The 24,935-nt window shown below is 47.2% G+C and overlaps 1 protein-coding gene across 6 annotated transcripts in view; it reads right to left on the bottom strand.

Annotated features, from left to right (window-relative positions):
• Nrp2 (neuropilin 2) overlaps positions 1–24,935 on the bottom strand; it is a 117,565-nt gene that overhangs the window by 62,317 nt on the left and 30,313 nt on the right. For all 6 annotated transcript variants that reach the window (XR_005286532.1, XM_038339355.1, XM_038339353.1 and 3 more), the window contains exons 3-7: positions 19,717–19,898; positions 13,226–13,456; positions 12,107–12,262; positions 10,310–10,479; positions 7,957–8,112 (exon numbers count right to left, since the gene is read on the bottom strand). Coding sequence is in view for 5 of the 6 variants with exons in the window: in XM_038339355.1 (XP_038195283.1) it covers positions 7,957–8,112; positions 10,310–10,479; positions 12,107–12,262; positions 13,226–13,456; positions 19,717–19,898 (895 nt within the window). In the remaining variant the exon portion in view is untranslated. The remainder of the gene's footprint in view (positions 1–7,956; positions 8,113–10,309; positions 10,480–12,106; positions 12,263–13,225; positions 13,457–19,716; positions 19,899–24,935) is intronic.

Genomic DNA, 24,935 nt, shown 5'->3' on the forward strand with positions numbered 1-24,935 from the left:
GCTGGGCCTTTGGGTGATCAGGAGAGTTCCAGTTTGGAAAGCCATCCACTTCTAGGTTCTGCTGTGGTTAAAAACCATCAAGCTGAACCTTGGCAGTGAGGTGTCCGAAATGGTTGGGAAAATCAATAGATTGCTTATACGTCTTATGCCAAGATGGTAACATACCAAACACAGTGACAGAATTTTCACAATTGCATTAAAAGCTAGATGTCGAAGAGGATATACATCTTATTATTTTTAAAAGAAAAATATGATACAGCTACTTTACTACCCAAAGGAAGGCCAGGAGTGTGTTCAAGCTGACCCTAGCTTTCTGGGGGTCATTGATTAAATATGTTTATGTATATTATATTTTAAAAAGCCACGATGAACAAAGAGCTTTCTTTGAGCGCATCTGTGCAAATTAGGTTCAAAAACCAATTCAGGGCTCAAAGTGACTTGGTAATCCATTTGGTGCCTTGCTGAATTCTGAACATAATCCAACATTTTCCCATTGATTCTCGAGGCCTTTGCTTTATTTTCAGTAGGACAGACTCGGAAACCCAGCAGCATGGAATGGATTTCTGATTCACACCTCTGGGGGAGGGGGAAGTACCTGCCATGTGAGTCAGCTGCTATCCAGCACCTCAGCTCCTTGTCATCTAACACCCTCAGGTAAAAAAAAAAGTCTGCACAGGTTCACCAGGCCCATGACCCCCAGGCTTGGGTTTTATGGACTATATAATATATTGCAGAAGAAAAAAAAATCCATCCATCTAGCAAGATGAGATCATTGATGACTTTTTAAGCTCCTTTCCCTGTTTCTTGCGCATTCCTAGTCTTGGCCACCTTACCTTTGCTGGCCTTCCTTATGTATTTTTTAAAGTACAGCTACGAGCTTTGGCCTGGCTTAGAATGATACACTCTTCCAGGCCCCTACAAGAGAGATGTGCTGCCTACTCTAAGACCCTATCCTATGCCCTGTTCATCTGCTGCTACATCCATATGTCTGGGATAACGTAGATGCTATAGGTCACTATGCCTGCTTCAAGGACCAAGGAAAAGATTCTGGAAAAGTTGTTCTGAGAGCAGAGACCTTTTCAGGCCTCGTAGCTGTGTGAGCTTCCTAGGTGATGAAAGCCCTTCGATAGGCAAGCTGTTCGTCACATGAGTGTGGTATCCAGGGAGAGAAGAATTCAACATCTACCTGTCTCTTTTCTACATATGGTTAGAGTCTGCTGTTTACTTCTAGTGGCTGTAAACATTTGAACTCTATCAGCTCCAGGGATTGCAAAGAAAGCAGAAGCAAGTTTCAAAGATGATTCTATGCTCGAATCTGAGGTAGAATTTATACAGAGGGCTTCTTTCTTAAAAATGATTTCTCCCCACTAATAAATGTTTCATTGCATCCAAAGTTCTCCTTTTCACTGTTTGGTGCAGATCTAAGAGAAGAGCAGAGCAGGCCAGGAAAGAAGGGTGGGGGAACTGGGAAGCCACTGCCACCTCAGGGAGCGCAGCAACTTATCCTGATGTGGGGCCAGGAGCCTTCTTTCTCCCCTGTCCTGTTGTCTCACATTTTCTCCTAAACCACCCATCACATCTGCACATAAAACTAAATGGTTAATCAATGAATGGCATCCCATTTAATTAATTTGCTGTACCAAACAGGCAAGGTGGAAGGAGGGGCCGTGACACAGAGGGAAGTAATAGTAAGGCATTGTTGTTTCCTTTTCTGTTTGCAGATCACAGTCTTGACATTTCTCTCTTAAGACTCCTCCTTAAAGACCATAACCAAAGTTTTAAAACAAGCTGCTTTCATTCCAGTGAATGTGGGAACTTAGCCAGATGCAGTCAAAAGGGATGTGTTTGTGTGTGTATGTGTGTGTGCGCACGTGCATGTATGTGCAGACATTTTCTGTCTATTTATCTATCACCTATCATCTATCTATCTTTCTATCTATCTATCTATCTATCTATCATCATCTATCTATCTATCTATCATCTATCTATCTATCTATCTATCTATCTATCATCTATCTATCTATCTATCTATCATCTATCTATCTATCTATCATCTATCTATCTATTCCATCTAAGGGAGGGCTGGGAGGGCTGGGAGGGCTGGGAGGTGGGAGGGTAAAGGAGCCCTTTAATAACCAAATGTTCATTTGTGACTGTGATGACCTCTGCTCTCCTCCTCCCCTACTGTAAGGCTGTTTTTGTCATCAGACTGCTTTCTTCTGGGGGTGAGTGGAGGTGGGTGGGTTGTGCACATCCCCATCTGTGTGTGCCTTGTGGGGCCTCTGCATTTAATGCAAGATCATGTTACTCCCACGGAGACGCTGAGCCCTGGAACACAGCCTACTAACAGGATTAAGGTTTCAGGATTTGAGACAGGAAAGCATCAGAGAAAAGAGGACAGGAGAGGAGAGGAGGACACTTGGGGGGACCCAGGCTGGAGGAATGGTTTGAGGAACAGGCTGGAAAAGAATCATATACCATTATAAAAGACGCAGGGAGGGACGAAGGCAGACACTTCATCAGTGGTGAAGTCCCTCAACATCTGAGAACGTCCTGATACCACCAGTCATTGTGGCCATTCTTTTTGTAAAGTGGGCAGGAGAAAGTCACAGACACACACACACACACACACACACACACACACACACACACAGAGAGAGAGAGAGAGAGAGAGAGAGAGAGAGAGATCCAAAAACAAAAAGAAAACAAAACAAAAACAAAGCAAAATAAACAAACAAACAAAACCCCACCAGGGACTGAGGTCAAACAGCACCCACTACCCACATGCCTCTTCCAGGACCTGTTTCTACAACCACAGATCAGTAAACGAAGGGCGAAGAATCCACCAGATGAAGCCTTCCCCTTCCTGCTAATCTGGGTTCACTAGAAATGGCCAACGGCAGCGAGTCCCACATCCCAGGCACTTCTTTCCCAGAACCTCTGTGCACATTCTTGGCCTAGGAGTACAAGGAACCCAGCAGCAAGGATGGCAGCGCCCGGGAGGCGGCCTCAGCTCTGAGACAGTTCAGCACCCAGGGGACCTGGATGAAGTTGGCTAGCAGCAGCCTGACAGAGAACCGTTCAAGCGCATATATAATGAAATTTTCCCTTGAGCTTCCTAAGTAGAGAGGCTAAAGGTCTGAGCTCATCCCCCGACAAATGGATAAAGGACAAACTGAATTACCAAGCACACTGGACTCCTCTCAGTCGTAATGGAAGGGGATGCACAAACTGGGGACCTGAACTCAGAGAGGGCACCTGCCTCTTCAGAGCACATACCACCTACCATGTTTAGATCATACACTCATACCCACAGTTTCTGGAGGCTGATGTTCTTAGCTTGAGATTTGAGTCACACTCTTGTCTTTATATAAGAACAACATCAAGAAGACAAACCACAAAAGGAATAAAGACAAGTATTCATGAAAAGGCTTTAAAAAATCCTCAGAATTATTAATTGGAGGAAATAATTGCACTCCCGATAAAGAATGAAGCTGGGAGGATATATTTATTTGAGACAGCAAGGCCTGGATGACTTCTCGCAGCCCTTCCGGTCTGTGTTTTAAAAGAGGCAGATATATATCCCACGGGAATCTGTTACATTTTAAACTGACAGCTTGCTCAAGGGAGCTCTGTCTTCTGACCCATTGATTGCATCTGCGGCGCACCTTCCCTCCGCAGATGGCCAGGTGCTCTGCTGGCAGGAGCTGCGATGTCGGTGCCGCTGCCACTGCATGGGGCAGCTGTGACCACTAAGACAGAGCAGGGAAGAGGATAGCCAAGGCCCCACCGCCCACCACCTCAGAGATCCACGGCAGATGCCCTGAGCTTGGGATGTGACCTTCGAACACTCCCCTTTCCAAGTCTCTGATTTACAAAATGATTTGTTTTCATTGAGAAAATAATACAGGACAGAAGAGTTTAGAAGCAGGAGCACTTGTTTTGAAGGGAAGTGGCCAAATCAAATAAATAGCAACTTCTTTAAAGTCCATCTTCAGGATCCTGTGACGGAGCCCCAATTCCCCACACAATGCTTAGCTTTGAATCCTGAACGGCATGGACCACTTTTAGACTCTGTTAGTCAACAGGGACTCCAGGCTGCCAGGAACAGATGGAAGGCAAGGACAAGGCCTGGGACAGAGCATCTGCTTCCATGCCGGAGCCTGGTGACCAGGACTGCCTTTCCTGGGGACTCCAAGATCCTCCTGTCCCTGGGGCAAGTTGCTTAGACTTAGCTACAACTTCACCTGTGAAACGTCATGAACTTCTGAGCAACTAAGTCGGTGCCTGAGGGCTTGCAGAACCTTCTAGTATTTGTCCTTGCATTAATGTGAGTTTGGCGCGTCTCTGCGACTTATTACTGTGTAATTCTGCAGAACCGCAGGCCCAAGGCTTATTCTACCTTATCTTTTCTATCTTCAAACTTGGACATCAGGGATTAGAACATCTCTTTTGTGTTGCTTCCCCACCTCCAAATAGAAAAACGCTGCCAAGCATATGTAAGGGAACACCGTACATAAGGGGACGGTAACCAAAACCATACCAATATGAGCTGCCTACACTGGCAAAATAAAGGGCAAGTAAAGGTGCATTGGTCTTTGTCCCAGTGTCCCAAGGACAGTCACGACCCCATCCCTTCCATAGGCTTAGCTTTCTAGTAAATTTGTGGGTTCAGAGGCCTAGCGGAGGGAAGGACGATGACCAAACATCGGTGCCTTTGAGCTGTTCCCGTTGTTCTCCATGCACCTTTCTTGGTGCGTATGCATGAAACTGCGCCTGTAATTATACGCACGTGCGCACGGACACATGACACTTCTCACCACTGTATTGACATCTCTGTGCCTGTATCTGGGATGCGACTCACACAACTGGGAAAACCAAAGGCAGTGGTTTCTGCTGTGGTTTCTGAAGGGACGTATGTGAAGTAATTTGTATAATCTGAAGGAGCACATGGGTTGGGTTATGGGCTCTCTGCTTTGTGGTTGCTCCCTAAATATGCATAAGGAGGGCCTGCCTATATAAAAGTCATGGGTTCCATACTTATGGCATGTGGAGCAGGGTGAGGACCGGGGGGTGTGTTATGTATTTGGTCTGCGTAAGCAGGCTGCATTTTGCCAGCAACGTGGACCAGACATTTCATGGGGAGCCTCGTGAATACCTGTTGAACATAAAGAGACAGAAAAGAGGCTGCTCGCCGACTAGGAAGGCTGGGAAAGGGTTCTTTAGTCTTCTGCACCTCCCGGCAGGAAGAAGAAAGGCACTCACAGGTTTAGACCCTGCCTTGCTCGGGCAGGGTGAAAATCACAGTGACATAGCACAGCCTTCCGCCACCAGCTTGAGTGCTCATTAATCTTGTTTTTCTCTGCTTTCTCCAGTTCCCTGGTCTTTGATATGTTGCATTGGTGTTGACAGTGGTCAGGGAACTGAAACTGAGCTTCCAAATTTGTGCCCTCTCTACTTCCTATGCACAGAGAAGGGAGGTGTTTTCCAACCTTCGCTCGGCACTCTCAAGCCCAGCTCGCTGCAGCCTCCTTCCCTGTTCTGCTTTTCCGTTAAGTCCTGCTGTCTGAATTGTACTTTCAAGCCCACCACAGAACACCAGAGAGCTTGGCACAGTGCCCAGCATCCAGAAACCACAAAGAGAAACTCGGTGGTAATACCAGCAGTGGATGAACTCCTCCCTGCAGCCTCACTGCTCTCCGGGCCCCTCCTTCCTCCTGCCTCCCTGTCATGGCATCAAATCAAACTACGGCAGACTTGACAAATCTATTTGGCATGGTTCACTCCACTATTTCAACCCTAGCAGCCCAGGGAACTACACAGTAAACACAGCAATTTGGGGGAGACCTGCTAACGCAGAGGCTGCTGAGAGCATCCTTGCCAGGGAAGAAGAGGGGAAGGCCTCCTGGCCTCCCACCACAGGCACAATGGGGTGAGCCTAATTGGCAGGCTTTCCGTTTCCTTCCTCATTTTAAGTACCAGGAGAATGTGTTTCTAATGGAAAGAGAAAGGGCTTTTCCTCTGCCCCAGCTCCTTTTATGTGGGCAGAACTGATCCTCTAACACAAAACCAAAAACAAGACCCTCAAGTTACCCACTGCCTACTGGGGAGAGACATTTTGCCAAAGATGGGAGGAGGATGCAGAAGATAGTTGAGAATGTATTCAACCTGGAAACATTGAAAAGGATGAGTCTGAAGAACTAGAAAGCTCAATTCAGGCTCAGGAATATCTTCCCTGCAAAATTGAATAGCCGGGATAAAGCCAGGAGGATGGTGTGCTATCAAAATGTGCAGTGCTAAGGTATTTCCAAAAGCAGATTTCCTACAAACAGTGTTTTAAATAGCATCGCGGTCCATCTGTGTGCTTTTAAAATCAGCTTATGCTATAGCTTCCCTCTGGCCAGGACTGCTTAGTCACTGAACCTGGCCAAGGAGGCTGTCAGGGAGCCTCGTGCCTCTCCCCTAGACCCACTCCTACCTGGCTGCTGGCCCTCACCTGCTAGCTGAATCCCCAGGCCCTAGCATTCTCTTATTGAAAGTGTGGGTGGAGAGAGAGAAAGTGGGAGGAAAGGAATGGGGTGAGATGAGGACTCAGCTCTGGGCTCCTGTGGCCTCCAGTGCTGACTCAGTCCCCTCTGACTGGTACCCAGCCCCTGCAAGCTACAGACATAGCTCAGAGGTGAGGAGAGAGTGTCTTTCCAGTGCTAAATGTTTCACTTTCTTTACTAGTCACATGAAGTATGAGGTCACATGTAGTCTGTATGTAAGAGAGATAGCTGGAAATGTCTAGAAACCATGCTTTCATATGAATGGTGCCATGTTACTATGGCGATTTTTCATGTTAAAAAAAGCCAACAAAAACTACTCCTTTTAAAAACTCGCATTTCCTATGTGAGGCATCGCAACATCATAGGGCCGAATTTTCTGGGTCCAAGGATTCTAGTTGTATGTGTAAGTTGGAGAGCTTGATGCTTTGGGACAGTGACAGGGACCAAAGAGATGTCCTTTTGGTCACAGATGCCTTATTTTGATATTTTATACCTTTGCAGACCTGCGCCTGGTGGGACTGCAGCAAAGGCTGAGAAACAGACCTGTGTTTTCTGATTCCCTTCCGTGGCAGGGTCGGCCTGCTCTGGGAGTTCCCAGTATGTCTCCCCCACCTGCCTGATGTGAGACTCAACCAGCCTGTAGGGATCACCTGAGCTCACTTCCAGTACAGAGGCTCCTGTCCCCATTTAGGTGAAGACAGAGTGTTTCCACTGAGCCCTCCATATGCCAATGTAGCTCATTTGCCAGCTGCAGACACAGAACGCCACGTGTTTTCAGAGTGCCGAGTGCCAGACACTCATCCCCGCATACAACAAAAGCCTCATCTTGGTCACATGGACCACATGCCTGGGAGCCGCAGACACTGAAGGCACCAGCAGGGAGGGTTCAATGCTTCCCCAATAATCACAATTGCCAGTTCAGATCCAAACCCCAACAAATAGGATTTCTTCTCATTATTTATTGTCCTGGTTCTTCTCAGGGACACGGGGACCCCCTCTTAGGGCTTTGCGTCCTTTCATTTCCAGACCTCAGTAACTCCTGAACTGCAGGTTCATGCAGTTTTGTGATTGTTAGCCCAGCGTGTAGAAGAGATTCAGGCCATAAATGCTCACCGAGTCCTGTGCAGTGTGGGGAAGCTTGAATGGGGGAGGCGTTTTCTCCTTCATTTGCAGTTAGATAACATTCTATAGGGCCCCCTCCTCTCACCCTCTCTGCTGTGCAAAATGCAACAGCAGCCAGGCTGCTGGAGAAATGGAGTTTTCCAATTACTTTAACGCAGAAAAGGAAAATCTCAGGAACAGTGTATCCTTTGCCTCCATGACTTCTCTGAGCCTCACTAAGCCAAGGCTCCTTGTGAGGTCAGCCCTGAAACTCCTTGGAGACCCACTCTTGGGGAAGCCCACCTACCTTGTGGTTTTTGCCATGCCGGTAGACCATCCAGTCCTCCCCATTTGTGCTGACCTCCAGCTTGTATGATTTGACATAGTAGCCTCTCTGGGTCTCTCTGGAAATAGCTCCCTGTGTTGCAATGGCCGTGAGCATGGTTAGGAAGCGCAGGTCCACCTGGAAAGAGAAGTCAGATGGTGAGGGGTCCACTACTCCCAAAAACATTTGGCTTTTCCTGCAAAGGACGTGGTTGTCGTGCTAAGCTCACAAACCGGTCTGTATTTGGAACCGTCATTATGTACTTCCACGGGACAATTAAAGTCAATTGACTCTTAACAGGGTAGACATTTTTCCTTGAAAAATAGCACTTGATTTTTTTTTCACTTGCAAAACTGAATGGATAATATTCAGTTTCTTCTAACTAGTGGACACTTAGACTTATGACCCCTTCATTAACTAACCGACAGTCTGTTTCAGACCATGAAGGCAAAAGAGTCCTATAGGAACCTTGAATGGCAGAAAACTACCCTACTCCTGTTGACAGATGTTTCTGTCCCTCCAGGACCCACAGCCATTTAGTCCCAAAAAACCACACAGAGGTCTACATTAATTATAAACTGATTGGATCAGTAGCTCAGGCTTCTTATTAATTAATTCTTATAACTTATATTAGGTCATAACTCTTGTCTGTGTTAGCCATGTGGTTTGGTACCTTTTTTTCATGAGTCAGTCACATCTTGTGTCCTCTGTGGCTGCATCACTACTGCAGATTTAAACGTTCCTCTTCCCAGAATTCTCATTGACCCGCCTCTACTTCCTGCCTGGTCGTCTTGCCTATACTTCCTACCTAGCTACTGGCCAATCAATGTTTTATTTAGAATAATACAAATGACAGGATAAAAGACCATTGTCCCACAGCACTCCAAAGCAATCGACTGTAATTCTCTAGAAGTGACAACCCATAGCAGTCTTCTCTCCCTTTATTCCCACACTCTGTTGTATCTATAATCACTCAGGTCACCAAGGGGTCAAAGGGCATGCAGAGTCTGCCCAACTAATTAGGCTTATGCACCAAGTCTTGACCTTTTACCCTATGAGGAGGTAGTTCCCCTCTGACAATGCCAAAACCACTTGGAAATTACTGGATGTTGTCGGTACGGTCTTTGGCCTTTCTTAATGGCAGTCTCTATGTGCGTGCGTTAGTGTTTATGAACTGATGAAAGCCGATTTAGTAAGCACTCATTGGCTGCTCAATGTGTGCATGGCGTCATGAAACATTCAAGAGACATGCACAGGAACTTCTTGGTACCCAAGAAAAGGTAGATTGCTATAATGAAAAACTAGACGATTAAAGGGGTGAAAACAGGAGTATAGTATATAGACCGTAACAACAAAGAACTTGCTAGAAGCGTTGCAAGATGAAAGGATTTTTCGAGAGGCAGAGGGAGAGACAGTGACAAATGACCTGAGAGTTGTGTTGTTAGAGCCCCGTGGCCTCCCGGAGCTTCTAAGTGCTCTTTCTCCCTTCCCTGCTGTCTGCACTGCAGTGTCTGTCTTAGAGCAGAGGTTACCGAGTCACATCAGAGCTGGGACAGGCTTGTCCCTGGGTCACAAGGCTGTCTCTGTGTGTCATAAATGCAGACGTTGCTCTGGTATAGAACTGGCAGTTTGTTCTCCCCCTGTTTACTTCTTCCCAGGGGATCAGAGCTGAACCCGTGTGCAGGGCAGGAAGATTACTCAACATGAGCTGCAAGACTTTCTCAGGAAGACAGCAAACAATAGTCTGAAAAGACGCTGCCGAGCATCTGGGGAGCGAGTTCTCATTCTCCATAGTGACATTTTCCCATGTGTTCCCTGATAGCTATGTGTAAAACCTCCCTGGCAGGCTCCCTCCAGACAGCAAAGATCAGAAGAAGTTGCCATATTCAGCTAGCGCCCAACAAACCTGCCTTTAGGAAAATGCTCTTCCCACATCTCTGATGCCTTCCTGTGCCAAGAATGAGGAAGATCTGGAACTATTTCTGAAACATTCCTTTGATACTGATAGGGTAAGCAGTATCATGGCCAAACAACTCTCCTTGGGCCCACTAATCCACACAGGGCAAGTGCAGTGGTCCTCTCACACTTATCCCAGCACACGGCACAAAGCTTGGCGTAGCTCAGGGCCTTTGGGACAGGTGAATGGACAGATGGATGGAGGCCATTCTCATGCATTCTGTGTTGATTTTTTAGCACCCTCTTTTGACTCTAGCTGAGGGGGCCACACCATCGTCCCATCACACACACATCACATTCTCTCTCACCCCCAACACACACACACACACACACACACACACACACACACACACACACACACCAGTATCTCGGTAAGCACCTGGAGATACTCCTTGTTGGAATCCAAGTTGGGTGTCCAGCCATTGTCATCACCATGGAGCCGGCTCTGTTGAGGAGTCCACCTTCCATCGGAGAAAGTGGATGAGGCACTGATTTGTTCATTAGCAATCCGTCCAGACTCCATTCCCAGAGGAACATTGCACTGAAAGTCTGGGGAGTGGAGATTGGTCAAGGGCAGAGTTAGGTATCTTAACCTCAGATGCTGCCTCTCCCCCCGCCCCCCCCCACACTCTGCTCCCCCCACCCTGTCTCCTTCTAGGGACAAGTCCTTGCAGGCACTCCCTCATCCTGAATCTAATTACATGCTCACATTTGAAAAACAGCTACACTAAGTCACAGAGTTAACAACCCCTCTGGGTCTTCAAGGAACTAAATTGGACCTAAAAGAAATTAGGCGATAGATAAATAAGAATCATCATATAAATTAAAAATACCATCTCAAACGCAAGTGCTGCAGGCTATGGAAGCTCTCAGGTGCCAGATGCACCAGCCATGGGGTACAGGTGAACATGACAATTTGGGTGGGCTCAGCCATCGTGGGAAGCCTGCACACACCCAGAGGCACTTTTGCACGTGTCTCTCTTTCACCCAAGTGTTTTCTGATTTCTGGCATAGAGGACAGACACTGCAAAGTATAAACACCCATCTTTAGGAAACTTCTCTATGAGAACATACAAGCCCCATTGTGTTCCTCTACAGCACCCGTCTGGGCTGACAGACCTAGGAGACTCTGATTCTGGTCTTGTGCCATCAGCAAAATTGCCGTCCTTCACCTGGATGCCGTGGACACTGATCAATGCTTGCCCAGACATGGGTTCGATAAACACTGGACACTTTTCTGAGGTATCAGATTTTTCTGAGACTGCACTGGCCATTTGCCGAACCTGCTACAGCTTGCTGCACTCTTTCTCGTGCAGGCCTTTGGACCTCTGAAGAAACAAAGACTAGGGCAGAGCAGAGCCCGCTCATTTTCAGGCAGGCCAGGCTGCTGCATCTGCAGTTAACATAGGCTGTAAGCTGTCCATAGCAGAGACACAGGTTTCTCAGTCTCAGCATCTCAGAGTGCTTCCCTTTGTCCTCCGGGAGACCATTTGGATCTCTAAGCAGCCCTGACAGTGCAGCTTAAGCATAGGGCCAAGAAGTAGATAGCTTGAAAACGGGCCTCAGGATGGGAGACCAGTGGTTTAGGTGGCAGGTTCCAAACAGCTAGGCCCTCCGCAGAATTTTATAATGCTATGCACAGTGCCCAGCACTCAGGAAAAGTTCCTCCAAGCTGTATTTCTTGCTTTGTGTGAAGTGGGAGTCCCAGGGACTGCGTTGTCTAGCCGGGGAATCTCTACTGAGAGCTACAGGACTTTGTCAAGATACAAATGGCTGTTTCGCCACAGTGGTCTTGATGCTTTTGAGGTCTGGAGATGAAAAGACTGGTGTAGGTCTGAGGAGGGCTAGCCCCGACAAACATCATTCCACCCACATCCCTTTCCCATCTATAGATGGGCGGATGGAGGCTTGAGATGGTCCACAGTTTTCTTGGGAACAGCACATACTCGTTTATTTGTTTGTTTTTCCTAAGGAAAAGAGCACCAGATGGACACTGGTCCTTCCTCATTTCCCAGAGATGTCTGCTGGGAAAGAAGGCATGGCTCTTGAACTCAGAAGCCACCACAAAGTCTGAAGACTCTCTGTCTACTGTTTTTACAGAGGTCAGCCCTTCACCTGGACCCTCTCATGTCCCTAGTGAGAAGACAGGACAGGGAATCCCAAATGGCCAACTCACTCTCAGGAGGCTCTTGGTGGACCAAGTAGTAGCGCGCGGAGAAGCCATCCTTAGCCACTGCCATGTCCGTGTGAAAGGTCAGGGAGAGGACCCCTGTGGACGAGCGGAGTTTGGAGGGGGTTTTGGTCCCGCAGTACTTGCCAATCAGAGGGCCAACTAGATACGGAGGAGAAAAAGTGGACAGAGGAAGTGAAAATCTAAAACTGGTTTTCAATGCTTTCTATCTTCTCACAATTGCAAACCTCACTGCCAATACATTGACATAAAAACCAAAGGAGTGCTTCGAGAATAACATCTGATATTTTCCCTGAACATTAAAAACTGCTTTCCCTGAGCTGGCTCCATTCTCCCATCCCCGAGTTATGAACCAGGTTGCATCATTACAGTTTCTGCTCTACAGAGGAAAAAAATGAGTTTCAGGGTGTCAGGAGTCCCAGTTCAGGGTTCCGGTTCACACTGCTAGGAAATAGCAGAGCTGGCACCCAGACCCTACTTGCCTGCCCAAGTCTTATGCTTTTCCCAAGATGAAATTGCTCCTGCAGAGCTACCAAGTATCCTTTATATTAGAAAACACTTAGAACAACCACAAAGATGAACAATACTGATTACACACCTAAGCTCTGTGTGGTCTTCACCCAATCTATATCGACTCTTCTTGGCTGTGATTGGCTGCCTTTCCAACATCTATGACTATATTAATAGTGACGGAACAATGGAACTCATGATACTAGTGATGACAGATCATTTCAAAGCCAAGATACTGAGAGGCTGAATAACTCACCAGGATTGCACAACAGAGACATCCAAGTAGTCAGCCTGGCTTTAAGTCCTTTTATGTGGTCCCAGCATTTGACTAGTGATTCACTTTTATCCCAATAACTTGGTTGGAATGGGACGACACCTAGAGTTCTGTCACCTCTGAGGGTTAATGTCAATCATCAAGTTGATGAAATCTGGAATCACCTGGGAGACAGCCTTCTGTGTTTATCTGTGGGTGATTACCTCGGTCAGTTAACTGAAGTGGGAAGACCCGCCCACTTTGGGTACTACCGTTCCCTGGACTAGGATCCTGAACTTTTTAAAAAGGAGAAAGTGAGCTGAGCAGAAGCACTCACTCACCGTGCGGAATGCCGTCCCAAATGTCCAGCCAGTCATATTTGCAGTCTCCTTCTCCCACTTGTAGAGGGTCATGCTCCAGGTCAAAGGTCAGGAACTGCAGGATGATCTCCATCCTGGGTTTGGCCAGGATGGTGAAGGTGCAGTCCAGATTGTGTGGATACTTCTCTGGAAAGCCAGGAGATTCAATGGTCCCATTGGGGCTTGTGAAGTTCTTGGAACAATCTTCAGAGCCTATGTACCAGAAAGAGAATTAGGGAGGGAGTGGAGAGGGAATGGGGAGGGAAAGCGTTAGAGAACAGCTTCTCTCTGCTGCCTCCTCTGCCTCTGGGTTATTTAAATGTTTAGGTCCATATTCCTCTACTCACAAGGTTTTTGTTTCTGCTCAAGTGGCCCTTGGAGCAACACACCCGTCCCATCTATGTTTCAAACCCTGAAGCTCGCCTCCCTTTTAAAGAGAAATTAGGGAGCTGAGTCTGATTGCTTTGTATATCAGAATGAGACCAGCCATTGAGGGACTGGAGGCTAAGAGATAGAGGGAGAGAGAAAGTGAAAGAGAGAGAAAGAACAGAGTCTTCTTTCAATTACTCAGCTGCTCACTCCAGAAATGTAAGTTATTTCAATCCTTAAGGAAGGCTTGCTGGTTGCCATCAGGGAAAACAATGTTATCCCTTATTTATTGCTGACCTCAACACTAGCCTCTATTGTACCCCAGCCAGCTAAGTGCCCCTTTTCCCTCAGAGATCCAAGGTGCCTCAGGGGAGGGGCAAAGGGGAGCCCAAGCCTCATTCATGTCCTGACTGTATTAAAACGGGCTGCTCTGTAGTGGCGGGACAATTAACAATTGAGGTTTTTAGCCGGTGGATCACAGTGGGGCGTTGAGGATGTTAAAGGCCGCTTGGACGGCAAGTTTGGAAAAATGCAGCAGTGTATTGACATTTGGAAGGCTTCTGGGGCCTTTGTGGTGGGGATGGCCTTGTGTTTCTCTCCTTGGCTCTTGGGTTTGCTTTCTGGGGATGTGTCCTGATGAACCATGACACACATTCACAGCCTGCTGCAAGCTGGGACAGCAGCAGAAGCACTAAGAGGATTACAGCCCCAGTCTCCTGACGCCCTAGGTAGCGTCCTCTCAGAAGAGCCCTGGTGCTTTAACCCAGCCACTGCTCCTCTGGGCAGAGCCAGGAAAGAAGCCTGGAAGCATAGAGACCCCGCATATACAGAGAAAACTACAAGTCAATGACAGGGACGTAAATGCTGGTAATTACAATAGATTTCCCTCACCGCATTTGGATTCTAAAATAAGAAAAGGAAGCAGGATTTATGAAGGGGATAATAGACACTCTTAAGCATGAAGAAAAACACCACCACCAACACAGAAATCCTCAATAAACCAGGTGTTTACTGGCAAGAAGTGTCCTCTGGGGATCACACTGATATATAACTATGGGATGTCAATATGCCGATCTGAGCCTGCAGCGATAGTTTTATCTGCGGCTCTCATAGCAGGGCCCTCTCCAAGTCTCCCAGTTGATAGCTGCAAATGTGACTTGGAAAAGGTACTATGCAAAAGAGTATGCGTGCATTTGGGATAGGCTTGTAACTTTCTGTAGCTCGGGCAGCAAAGAAAATTCCAGAATCTCCACCTATCCACCGGATATCTTCTCTCTGCTGGCAGTGCTGCCCCTTGGGGACCAGAAGCAAGAGCAAATTTCCCTGCCTTATTTGGAGGTCTGGGTACCACATCTCAGAGGCGTTGCACTTCACTCCCTGATGCAGCTGCAGCAGGGCAGGGCGGAGCTGCCAGTGGGCAACAGGGTTGGTCGAGATGAGCTGGGGTGGCCTCCCCTCCCCCCTCAGCTGTGTTTACCATCAGGCCTCCAACTCCTGAGGGCTTCCTCAGTGGCCTGGGGTGATGCAATTTGGGAAAGCCAGGCCAGCTGGCCCGCTGTCTTCAGGGGGCCAAGAAGAATTTTGAAAAGGTTAGAGTTTAAAGATGCTAAGCAGGCTTCTTCACGGGGTTCTTAGGGCGCTGGCTGGAAATTAATTCTCTATTCACAACGGACTTGGGAGTCAGCCGAGGCCTCTTGAGAGTCCCTTCCTAGAGTGGACACTATTGTCAGTCTAGAAGGGACTCCGCACCACCCCGGGAGTGGGGAATTATGGGAGCATCTTTGATCCTTCTCATCCATGGGGGACATGTGTTTCAACAATGGACATTTAGAGCCCAAGATGGGCCCCAGAGAACGTGAGATCCTAAACCATTCAGTTTCAGGATCCCCAGGTCTTCTGTGTAACCGAAAGGAATTTTTCAGCTTCAAGTACTTACAGCCAAACAAGCAAACAAAGAAACAAAACATGTATGTCTGATAAATGGTTAAAAACGAGTACATTCTCTGGCTTATTTCGAGGGAGGTGAGAAAACATTATTGTTTTATCCTTTGCAAGCAGAAAAATCTGGTACTTATTAAAATGATGATTTTGTCTCCTCTACTGCCATGGTCCCAGCACCAGAATGACGACTGAATAAAGGGGCGCTGGAAACAGACACAGAATTTGCGTCGTCTACAATTCGACTAATCCACAACCCATTTCTGCATCAAGTTAAAAGGAGAAAAAAAATTTAAAATACCAGCTGACAAATATTCCTGTCAATTCACTATTGAGATTACTCATACAAGTTAGAGGTTTGGAAGTGGTTTATACCTGTCATCAACCACTGTAACCCTAGGAGACTGAGGCAGGAGGACTACCAGGAGTTCCAGACAAGCCTGAGTTACATATTGAATTCTAGGACAACTTGGGCTACAGGATGACTCTGTCTCATAAAACAGCAAAACAACACAAAACTGAAATGGGGGGACAGGGTTGTAGAAAGCAATTCCATTCTCTAGGACTTGGGCACACAGGATGCCCACCCCAGGTGCTCAGACTTTGGCACGCAGGATGTCAACTCCATGTCTCTGTGCGGTCTAGTCTACAACCTGCAAGTTGAAGAGGACCCTACACACGCGAAGATACGAAATACAATGGCCTTATCTGAAGTCAAGTTTGACTTGACCACAGGCGAGGGAATCAGGCCTTTATTTAGGGGCTCAGAGTTTCCTCTACCTGTGAACAAGCCCTACTACAGTTTTTACTATCAGAAATGCCACTGAGTAATTGACACGGGGGGGGGGGGGAATGTGGACCTTGAATTTTCTGCTAAAAGAACATCAGAAAAAAAAGAAGAAAAACAAACATTTCCTGCTGATTCTGCTTCCCTTGTCCCTTTTCACATTTTAAAGTTTTCCTTCCCCTAATCTGCTCTGGATTTGGTGACTCTGGGTTGCTTAGGTTTGCAATCTTTTTCTGCCTTTTCCAGGTGAGACAGTCTGGTGATGTCAACAATATTTTGTCCTTCCTTTAGGGCAGCCATGACCTTCCACTCCAGCTGTGAGCTCCATTTGCCCCAGCCCTGTGTGAGTGTGCCCCTCAGTGTAACTCTGTGTGAGTGTGCCCCTCAGTGTAACTCTGTGGGAGTGTGCCCCTCAGTTTAACTCTGTGTGAGTGTGCCCCTCGGTGTAACTGCGGGAGTGTGCCCCTCAGTGTAACTCTGTGTGAGTGTGCCCCTCGGTGTAACTCTTCAAGAGTGTGCTCCTCAGTGTAACTCTTCAAGAGTGTGCCCCTCAGTGTAACTCTGCGTGAGTGTGTGCCCCTCGGTGTAACTGCGGGAGTGTGCCCCTCGGTGTAACTGTGGGAGTGTGCCCCTCAGTGTAACTCTGTGGGAGTGTGCTCCTTGGTGTAACTCTGCGTGAGTGTGCCCCTCGGTGTAACTCTTCGAGAGTGTGCCCCTCAGTGTAACTCTTTTTTAAAAAAAATATTTATTTATTTATTATTATACAATATTCTGTCTGTGTGTACAACTGAAGGCCAGAGGAGGGCACCAGACCTCATTACGGATGGTTGTGAGCCACCATGTGGTTGCTGGGAATTGAACTCAGGACCTTTGGAAGAGCAGGCAATGCTCTTAACCGCTGAGCCATCTCTCCAGCCCTCAGTGTAACTCTTTGAGAGTGTGCCCCACAGTGTAACTCTGTGGCAGATCCTGGGGAAAGCCAAGCTTCCAGGGCCTTCTGTGTGGCTGTTGCGTATCTGTGTTTACAGTTTCCCTCTTTCTTTTTAAGAATCTGACTGGCAAACATGGCTGTGTTTATTTGGATTTCTTCAGCATGTCCACCAGTTTCTTTCATGTTCTGTGGATGATGTAAACTGTGTATTTTCTCCCAGGGCTGCAGCTCTGGAAACTGGGACACGAGACAAGGCGCCTACCTGGAAGAACGTCTACCGTCCTAAGCATCTCACTTCTGACTCTTTGCTCCCTTGTGCATTCCTGTGTTTTATTTTTATTTTTATTTTTACTGGACTGACCTTCATACCAATAGCCAGCCTTCCTGATGGACCAGATGGCCCTGAGGAGGATCCTGGACTCTCTCCTTTTATGACTCTCAGCCATGTGGTTTTTGGCAGGGCTGTCACTCACTAGAGCATCTCTTCCGGTGGTGATCCTAATCCTGAAAACGGGCTGCCCCACTACTCCATGGTCAAGCCACCTACTTTTCTTGATGGGCACAATTGTTTAAGGCTCTTCACAGATTTGCTGCCTTATTTAAAATTCTCCTTCTGCATGCCACCATAACAGCAGGCTGAATCATGATACCCTCATGTGTTTTATCTCTTAACGCTCTCCTTTTACATTTGTATGATGGATGGAGTGAACATTCTCCATTTCTGTCACTTTCTGGAGAGTGTGGCATCATGCTTTGGGAAACACTGTGGTAAGAGCCATGAGGCCAGAGATGAGTTTAAGGGCCTTGGTCACTCTTGCTCTGACTCCCTTGGCCATCTCCCTGGATGGTCTTGCAGGAGCTGATTTCCTTCTGAGGTGGAGGCAGTGGAACTGAGTAATGGGTTCAGCACTTGGGGCTGTATTTTGTTAGGTTACATTTCCAGAACAGTAACAAGTGACATGTGTCTTCACATAACATTTGGTCATAGTACAATCTTCTTTTCAATATCTCCAATAATACTGATGGTGCACCTGTGTGATGAGGATTTGTCTGCCTGCCTTTCCCACAAGCCAAGGACAAGGAAAGCTGCCTCATTTCTTCTTTCTAGAACACTCGGCAGAGAATGCTCACTGGAGTTGGTGCATTGGTCTGCATCTTGCACTGAGACTCAAAGAGCTGTGGATCCAGCTATGCAGGGGGCTCACACCAGCCCCAGGCCAGGACACACAGATCAGTTCCTGAGTCCTCACTGTGGCCAGAAACATGAAAATGCACAGCGGATGGGCCATCATAGACCATCGCTTAGGGCCCCCACCCTGGCACAATACAGGTCTGCTTACCACACCCCTTCATTTGATTCTTCCTCCAAAGGCAGACAAGCCCATCAAATATTTAGACAGAGTGGATATAAAAAGTACATTCAACAGCCACCACTTCCTTCCAATAACTATTTAACGAAAAAAGAAAAAAAAATACAGATGAATGACTCCCTTTGCCCTGAACTTAACAGGTGCCAGACTTGGGTTTCTCAATGACAGGGTGACAACATCACCTGTAATCAGACTCCACGTAGGAGTTATAAAACTTGGACTCCTAAAGAAAAAAAACACGCAAAGATGGGGGTAGAGCTTCTGAGGTAAGGAGTGGGCAGGAAAGGAGGACATTCCTTCCTCAGACACGGTGGGAACCGACACAAGACAGAAGGACGTGCCACTGGGAGAGGGGAAGTGGGCCTAATGTGGCACCTTCAGGTGAGAGCGGTCCTAGTGACCTGCAGAAATTAGGACTGCCCATAAAGGCCTTGAGACTGATGGGGTCTAGCAGTCAACCCCAAGCAGTGTTATGTTTTCTGCCCTGTATCTTTCATTTCCAGTATCTTTCATTAGTTCTTCAGACCATCTGACTCCCTGGCATATGGAAAAATAGGAGTTCAGTGTATGGGGTGGAAAAATGGATGGCCAAGGAGAATGTCTTGGAATCATAATTTAATTTAAAAGCAATGACTGACCCCATTCTAGGGGTCATGGTGAGATCCTTAGAAACCCTAAACAGTGAAAAGATTATGTCCTCCAGTACCATGTAACTCCAAATAAAGACAGTATTAAACCATGAAGGAGTTGGAATAAAGTTCAACCAAGTTCAGCCGTGAAGAACAGCCTGATTTTAAAAACACAAAAATCCAATTCTTTCAAGAGATGTTCTTGTATTTACCCCTCCTCCCTCCAGTACCCTCTGGATTGGTGCCTCATCTCTCCCCTCAAGTTGGAAGTAGGTTCTCCTCAGACCTTCCTAGGTTCACCTTAGACATCTCTTCACCTGCCACCACAGTGAAGCCAGATGTCTGAAGCCCTCCCATGTGATGGCGTCAGTCCGCAGACCAGGTCTCCCGGCTATGTCCCACCTTCCCGATGATGCCCATCTCTGACCTCTACTCCCGACCCCACTGACCTGTTTTGAAGATCTCGTAGCGGAGGGAGAAACCTGCCCCCTGCCGGGCGTAGTCTGACGTGAACTTGATATATAACATGGAGCCAGAGGAGATGATGGTGGGTGGGGCAATGTTCCCACAATGTTTGCCTAGGAGGTCAGCTGACTCACTGTCCCCATCCCGAATCTCAATGAAGTCATACCTAGGTGGGGACAGCAAAAAGGACACAGATGAACAAAAAGATCATTTGAAGATCTGGGAAGGACCATTATCCCCATTCTTTCAGACACTCCGGTGTTGCAGTGATCCACAAAGGGCACGTTGCTTGCTTTGGTACACAGGCAAACACAGACGCGGGAAGTTGCTTTCAAGCTACACCGAGTGAGTGTGCGGGTGGGAGGCCTTGTCTCTTGTTCACGGAAGAGCATTGCCTCATTCTCTCAGGATCTCAGAGCAAGCATTGTTTGTCCTTGGGTGGCAGCAGCACATACTTTTATTTCCATCGTGACCTCTCTAAATCTTTGTCTCTCCTCAACTCTGTCATTGCCTTGAACATGAGAATCGACGAATGCTGCTCCAGCGTGCGCGCGAGAAGATGGGATGGAAACTTCAAGTCAGGACTGGCACGCTGGGGATGCTTCAGCGGTGCTTTCTCTCCTGCCCCCTGCCCTGATTTCGTGTTTTCCTGGGCCATTGCCTCCTGTTCTTATTTGGCAGTATCCCCATCTTCAGGCTACCTCCTTCCCTGAGATATCCTACAAAGGTCCCGTCAACACTATTGGAGCTAACTCAGATAAGGCAGTAAAACTTCCCCCAAAGCCTGGCGACTCGCTAGAGACTGTGGCTGGGCACCCACAATGGCTGGCTGGTCTCCCCCAAGCAGTGGCCTGTGTTTCTTTCAGACTGAGTCAAATGGGTCTGGCATGGACATAGGTGCCTCGCAGGCTTTCCTGGTCAGGTTCATAGACTGGTGCACACCTTTTTTTGTTTGTTTGTTTGTTTGTTTGTTTTTGTTTTTTCGAGACAGGGTTTTTCTGTGGCTTTGGAGCCTGTCCTGGTACTAGCTCTTGTAGACCAGGCTGGCCTCGAACTCACAGAGATCCGTCTGTCTCTGCCTCCCGAGTGCTGGGATTAAAGGCATGTGCCACCACCGCCCGGCTGACTGGTGCACATCTTGACAGGCACATTTTTCCAGCTGGGGTGCATGCCCAGCAAAGATCTCCCAGCTTCTCCGCACTTGTATGTTTCCAGTTACTACTGAACTCCCACAGCCCAAGTGGGACTCTTCTTCAAAACTCCCCCTCTTTCCTCTCCCCGATTTGTTTTGCATCAGCCTGTAAAAACAACATGTAAGAAATTTCCTCCCTGTGGGTAAGGAAAGGGAATGACAATGTAGCCCTCCTGGGGTGTGGCCTACAGCTCCTGTCACACAGGTCTGTGGGAGCTGGTGGCCTGCACAAGGGGTTGGAACCTCAGCTTCCAGGGGCCGTATTGCTCAGCCATTTCTGAATAAATAGGGCTGTAAAGGAGGAAGAAGGAGTCTGTTACCAGGGCCAGTTTCTCCTGAGGCCCTGGAGGGATGGACTCCTGCAACCACAATGGCTGGTGTTGGGTTCCTCCAGAGAGGTGGAGCTGGGGAGATAGGGGCTTCCACCAGAGCTCTGGTGAGATAGCTGGATAGCCAGATTCCAAAGGCCCCAGGGCGGGGTGGAGTGGAGGAGCTACTCAAATCTGGGATTTTTCAATGTGGGAGATAGTACTGATTTTGAAAGTAAGCTTCCTCAATTCCAAAACAAAAGCGAAAGACACTTGTTTGTTCTTAGGGGAAATTCCCAACCCCTTCTGGAAAACCCCTCCTTGCTGTTCCTCTCCGAGTTAAGCTGCCTAGCAGAGGTGTCAGCTGAGCCGTGGCGCACCAAGCAGTGTGAACACAAGACAAGCAGCCCTTACTCACTCTTCACGAACTCCCTCTCTGGGTGCCAGATTCCAGACCTGGGGGTCAGACTTGGAAGGGAATGGGGGGGTTGCATCCCATTTCTTAGCCCAAATTACAGTTCTTTAATAAGCCATTTATTTGTAAAATAAAGCTACATCCACCAAAATCTTCTTTTTCAAAGCAGAAGAACTGAGAAAAATTAAGTTTTGAATCTTTCCGAGTCTCAAAAAAATAGGGGGAATAGGGCTGAGGAGACGGCTTGGAGGGAAAAGTGCTTGTGGTCCAAGCTTGAGGACCTGACCAGGAGCCTCTTAAACCAGGTACGTCTGGATACAGTGGAGCCCAAGATTGCCCTCTGGCTTCACACGGAACCCTTGCTCTGGCACACGCACTGAGCAGATACTTTTCAGATGAAGGATGCGACCGTGAAAGAGAGCTATTAGGAGCCATCACCTTCAGTTGTGAGCTTTGCCTGACCGAACCTAATCTGCATGAAGAACGGCTATGTGGTCGAGCACTCTGGTTAAGAAAGCTAACCAGTTTGTTGAATTCTCACACTGATTTCCCGGGAGCAGAGGTTGAGGCCTGCACATAGACAACGCCTGTCTGAAGAGAAAGAGTTCTTGGGGATATTGGCACAGTGAAGATGGAGATGTAAATAGCTTTAAACATCTGGAAGGCACTTTTGGGGCAAATATGATGAAAGTTACTATATTTGTAGCCTTTAAACCAGAATCCTTAGGACATTCTTCCACCAAGAAAACAATCAAAGGGTCACATACGGATGTATATGCATTGTTGTAAATTTTTAAAAGTATATTATAAATGAGAAGATGCTTCCTTTATAGATAAGATTATGTTGAAAAATCCAACCAGACAAGGAGAATAAATTAATTCTGCTATATTTATAAGGTGAGATATTCAGTTGCTACAGAAAATAGTACGGCAGAACTGGGCTATTTTTTATACAAAGATTGCACTATATACTATTAATGCAAAAAGAACAGATTTTTAAAGTCCATTTTAAAATGTACACATTATTTTCTTGCATAAAAATTCAGAAAGCATTTGAAAAACTACATCTAAAATACTGGCAGAGACACGTCATTGACAGGCTGATTGTGCCTTCTTTGTTTCCTTCTGTTATCTGAATTATTACAAGTTCACATTTCTTTAATAAGACAAGACTCATAAAAATAAAGCTACATTCCTCAAGTTTTCAAAGCAGAAACGTTGAGAAAAACAAGCCCTTAGGATTTAGCAGGGATGAGCATAATGGAACTTGCCAAAAATCTCGGCACTTGGGGGCTGAAGCAAGAGGATCGGAGTTCAAGGTCAATGTGGGCCACATAGTAGTCTGTCTCAAAGACCCAACAAGTGGAAAACAAAGTTATCAGACACAGGTGTGGATTCTTTCCCACTATCACCTTATTACCCTTCTCTCCGAGCTGGAGTGTGAAGAATGAGGGCCTCGTGAGACACGGCATGTCCAAAAACCCAGGAATAGAATTTCAAATAACGTACTCAGTAATTAATATTTAAAAATAGAATAAAAAAACAAAAACAAAAATCTGGTTTTGTGTTGGTGATTTTTCTACAAAGGTCAGAGAGGCTCTGCCACCATACTGGCTAGTCCTTAGAAGTGGGTGGGGTCATTTAGAGGATTGACAGAATCAGCCAGGAGGCAGGGCTACCAACAACTGCCCTTGCTCAGAGCTTGCCTCAATTTACTTAGTGACCAGGCCGCCCCCAGGCTTTGTGTGTGTGTGTGTGTGTGTGTGTGTGTGTGTGTGTGTGTGTGTGTGAAAGAGAGAGAGAGACTTGGCCAGCAACAACTCCATGTTTACACACACACACACACACACACACACACACACACACACACAAACAATACCTACCTACAGTGAAGGCCATACAATTTGAACAAAGGTTCCTCTAAGCCAGTAACTAATTCTCTCTCTCTCTCTCTGTGCTTGTGAGTTAAAGGGAACCCCTCCATCTACCCTCCCACCTCCTCCGTGAGTCTCTTTGTGAAGCAAATAACCTTGAACTTGAACTTCTTAGAAACTGGATTTTTCTATCAAGTACACATGAGAGAGTCAGGAGTTACAAGTCGGCAGGCAAGTTCCTTCTCCCTCCAGGGTCCTGGCTGCACCCTGTGGACAAGTCCACTTAACCGTGTGACCTTCTGGCTGGTCTTGTGCTGTAAAGGGCACACTTCAAGTGGCACGCTGACTTCATCGAGAATGTCTCATTTACCTCCCATGTGACAGACTCATTTGGGGGAATTTTTTATTATTGGGGATTTGCTGCAGCTGCAGCAAATCTCAGAAATTTCCATGTTGTCAGGTTCATCCGTGAAGGGCTCTGAGGAGGCTCAGGAAGTTTGTGGCTTTGGAATAAATACAAGCTTTGTGCGCAGCCTTGAAGCTCCAGTGTTTGTTTGAGCAAGAAATCTGGGGTACAGACTTGAGCTTCACCCCAAGGACAGTGAAACGGGCCGACTTGAAAGCTACCCTCTCACCTAGCCCATGACTGCCTCCCAGAAGCCAACACGAGCAGCTAACAGACATATTAACTACAGTGTTTGTATTTCTTTCATTATCCATAATCTTTCATTATCCATAATCTCTCTCAAATGAAAAAATTCCTTCCGAAGCTTTAACACTACCTCTTATTATTTTGGTTATTTATTTCTTCCCCCCTGAGCCAAGGTAGCCACCTCTACCTCACTCTTGATCTTTCTCTATGGTCCTCGGGTACTTTCTTGTTCTGTACAGCTGCTGATATCTGCGCGGGTGGGGCTTGTCTAGAGAATGCCTCCTCTACTTTCTCCTTTAGCCTCGAAGTCTTCATTGTTTCTCCTCAAATCCACCACATGGGTGGGGGATGGCATGGAAATCTAGACAATTGAATTAATTTTCTGAGTGAAGGGGAGAGAGTGAAGTGGGGCAGCAGCTTCATCTCTCCCTCCCATCCCTGGCAAACGTGGAAACAGGTTCTCTGGCATCCATCTCTCATTCTCCCAGGTTGTCACCGGGAACGGCTGACTACTGCTGAGCGTGTGGAAGATCTCCCTGGCTAAGGCCCTTGTTCAGAGCAGTTTAAGGTCTAGCCTGGGTCTTGTCTGCCTTTCTGGGTACACACATGTCTGTGGGGGAAGGGAGTATACCAAAGGCAGAATTCTTAGGTCCTATAAGGGTGTCACACCAAACTTCGGGATTTGGATCTAAACACAGGGATGCCTGCACCCAGAGAAATTGGATTCTTTGTCAGGCAGGCCCTACCTCCCTTCATGCTGCT

The sequence above is a fragment of the Arvicola amphibius genome, chromosome 8 (genome assembly GCF_903992535.2).
Source record: "Arvicola amphibius chromosome 8, mArvAmp1.2, whole genome shotgun sequence".
In the NCBI taxonomy this organism is placed as follows: domain Eukaryota; kingdom Metazoa; phylum Chordata; class Mammalia; order Rodentia; family Cricetidae; genus Arvicola; species Arvicola amphibius.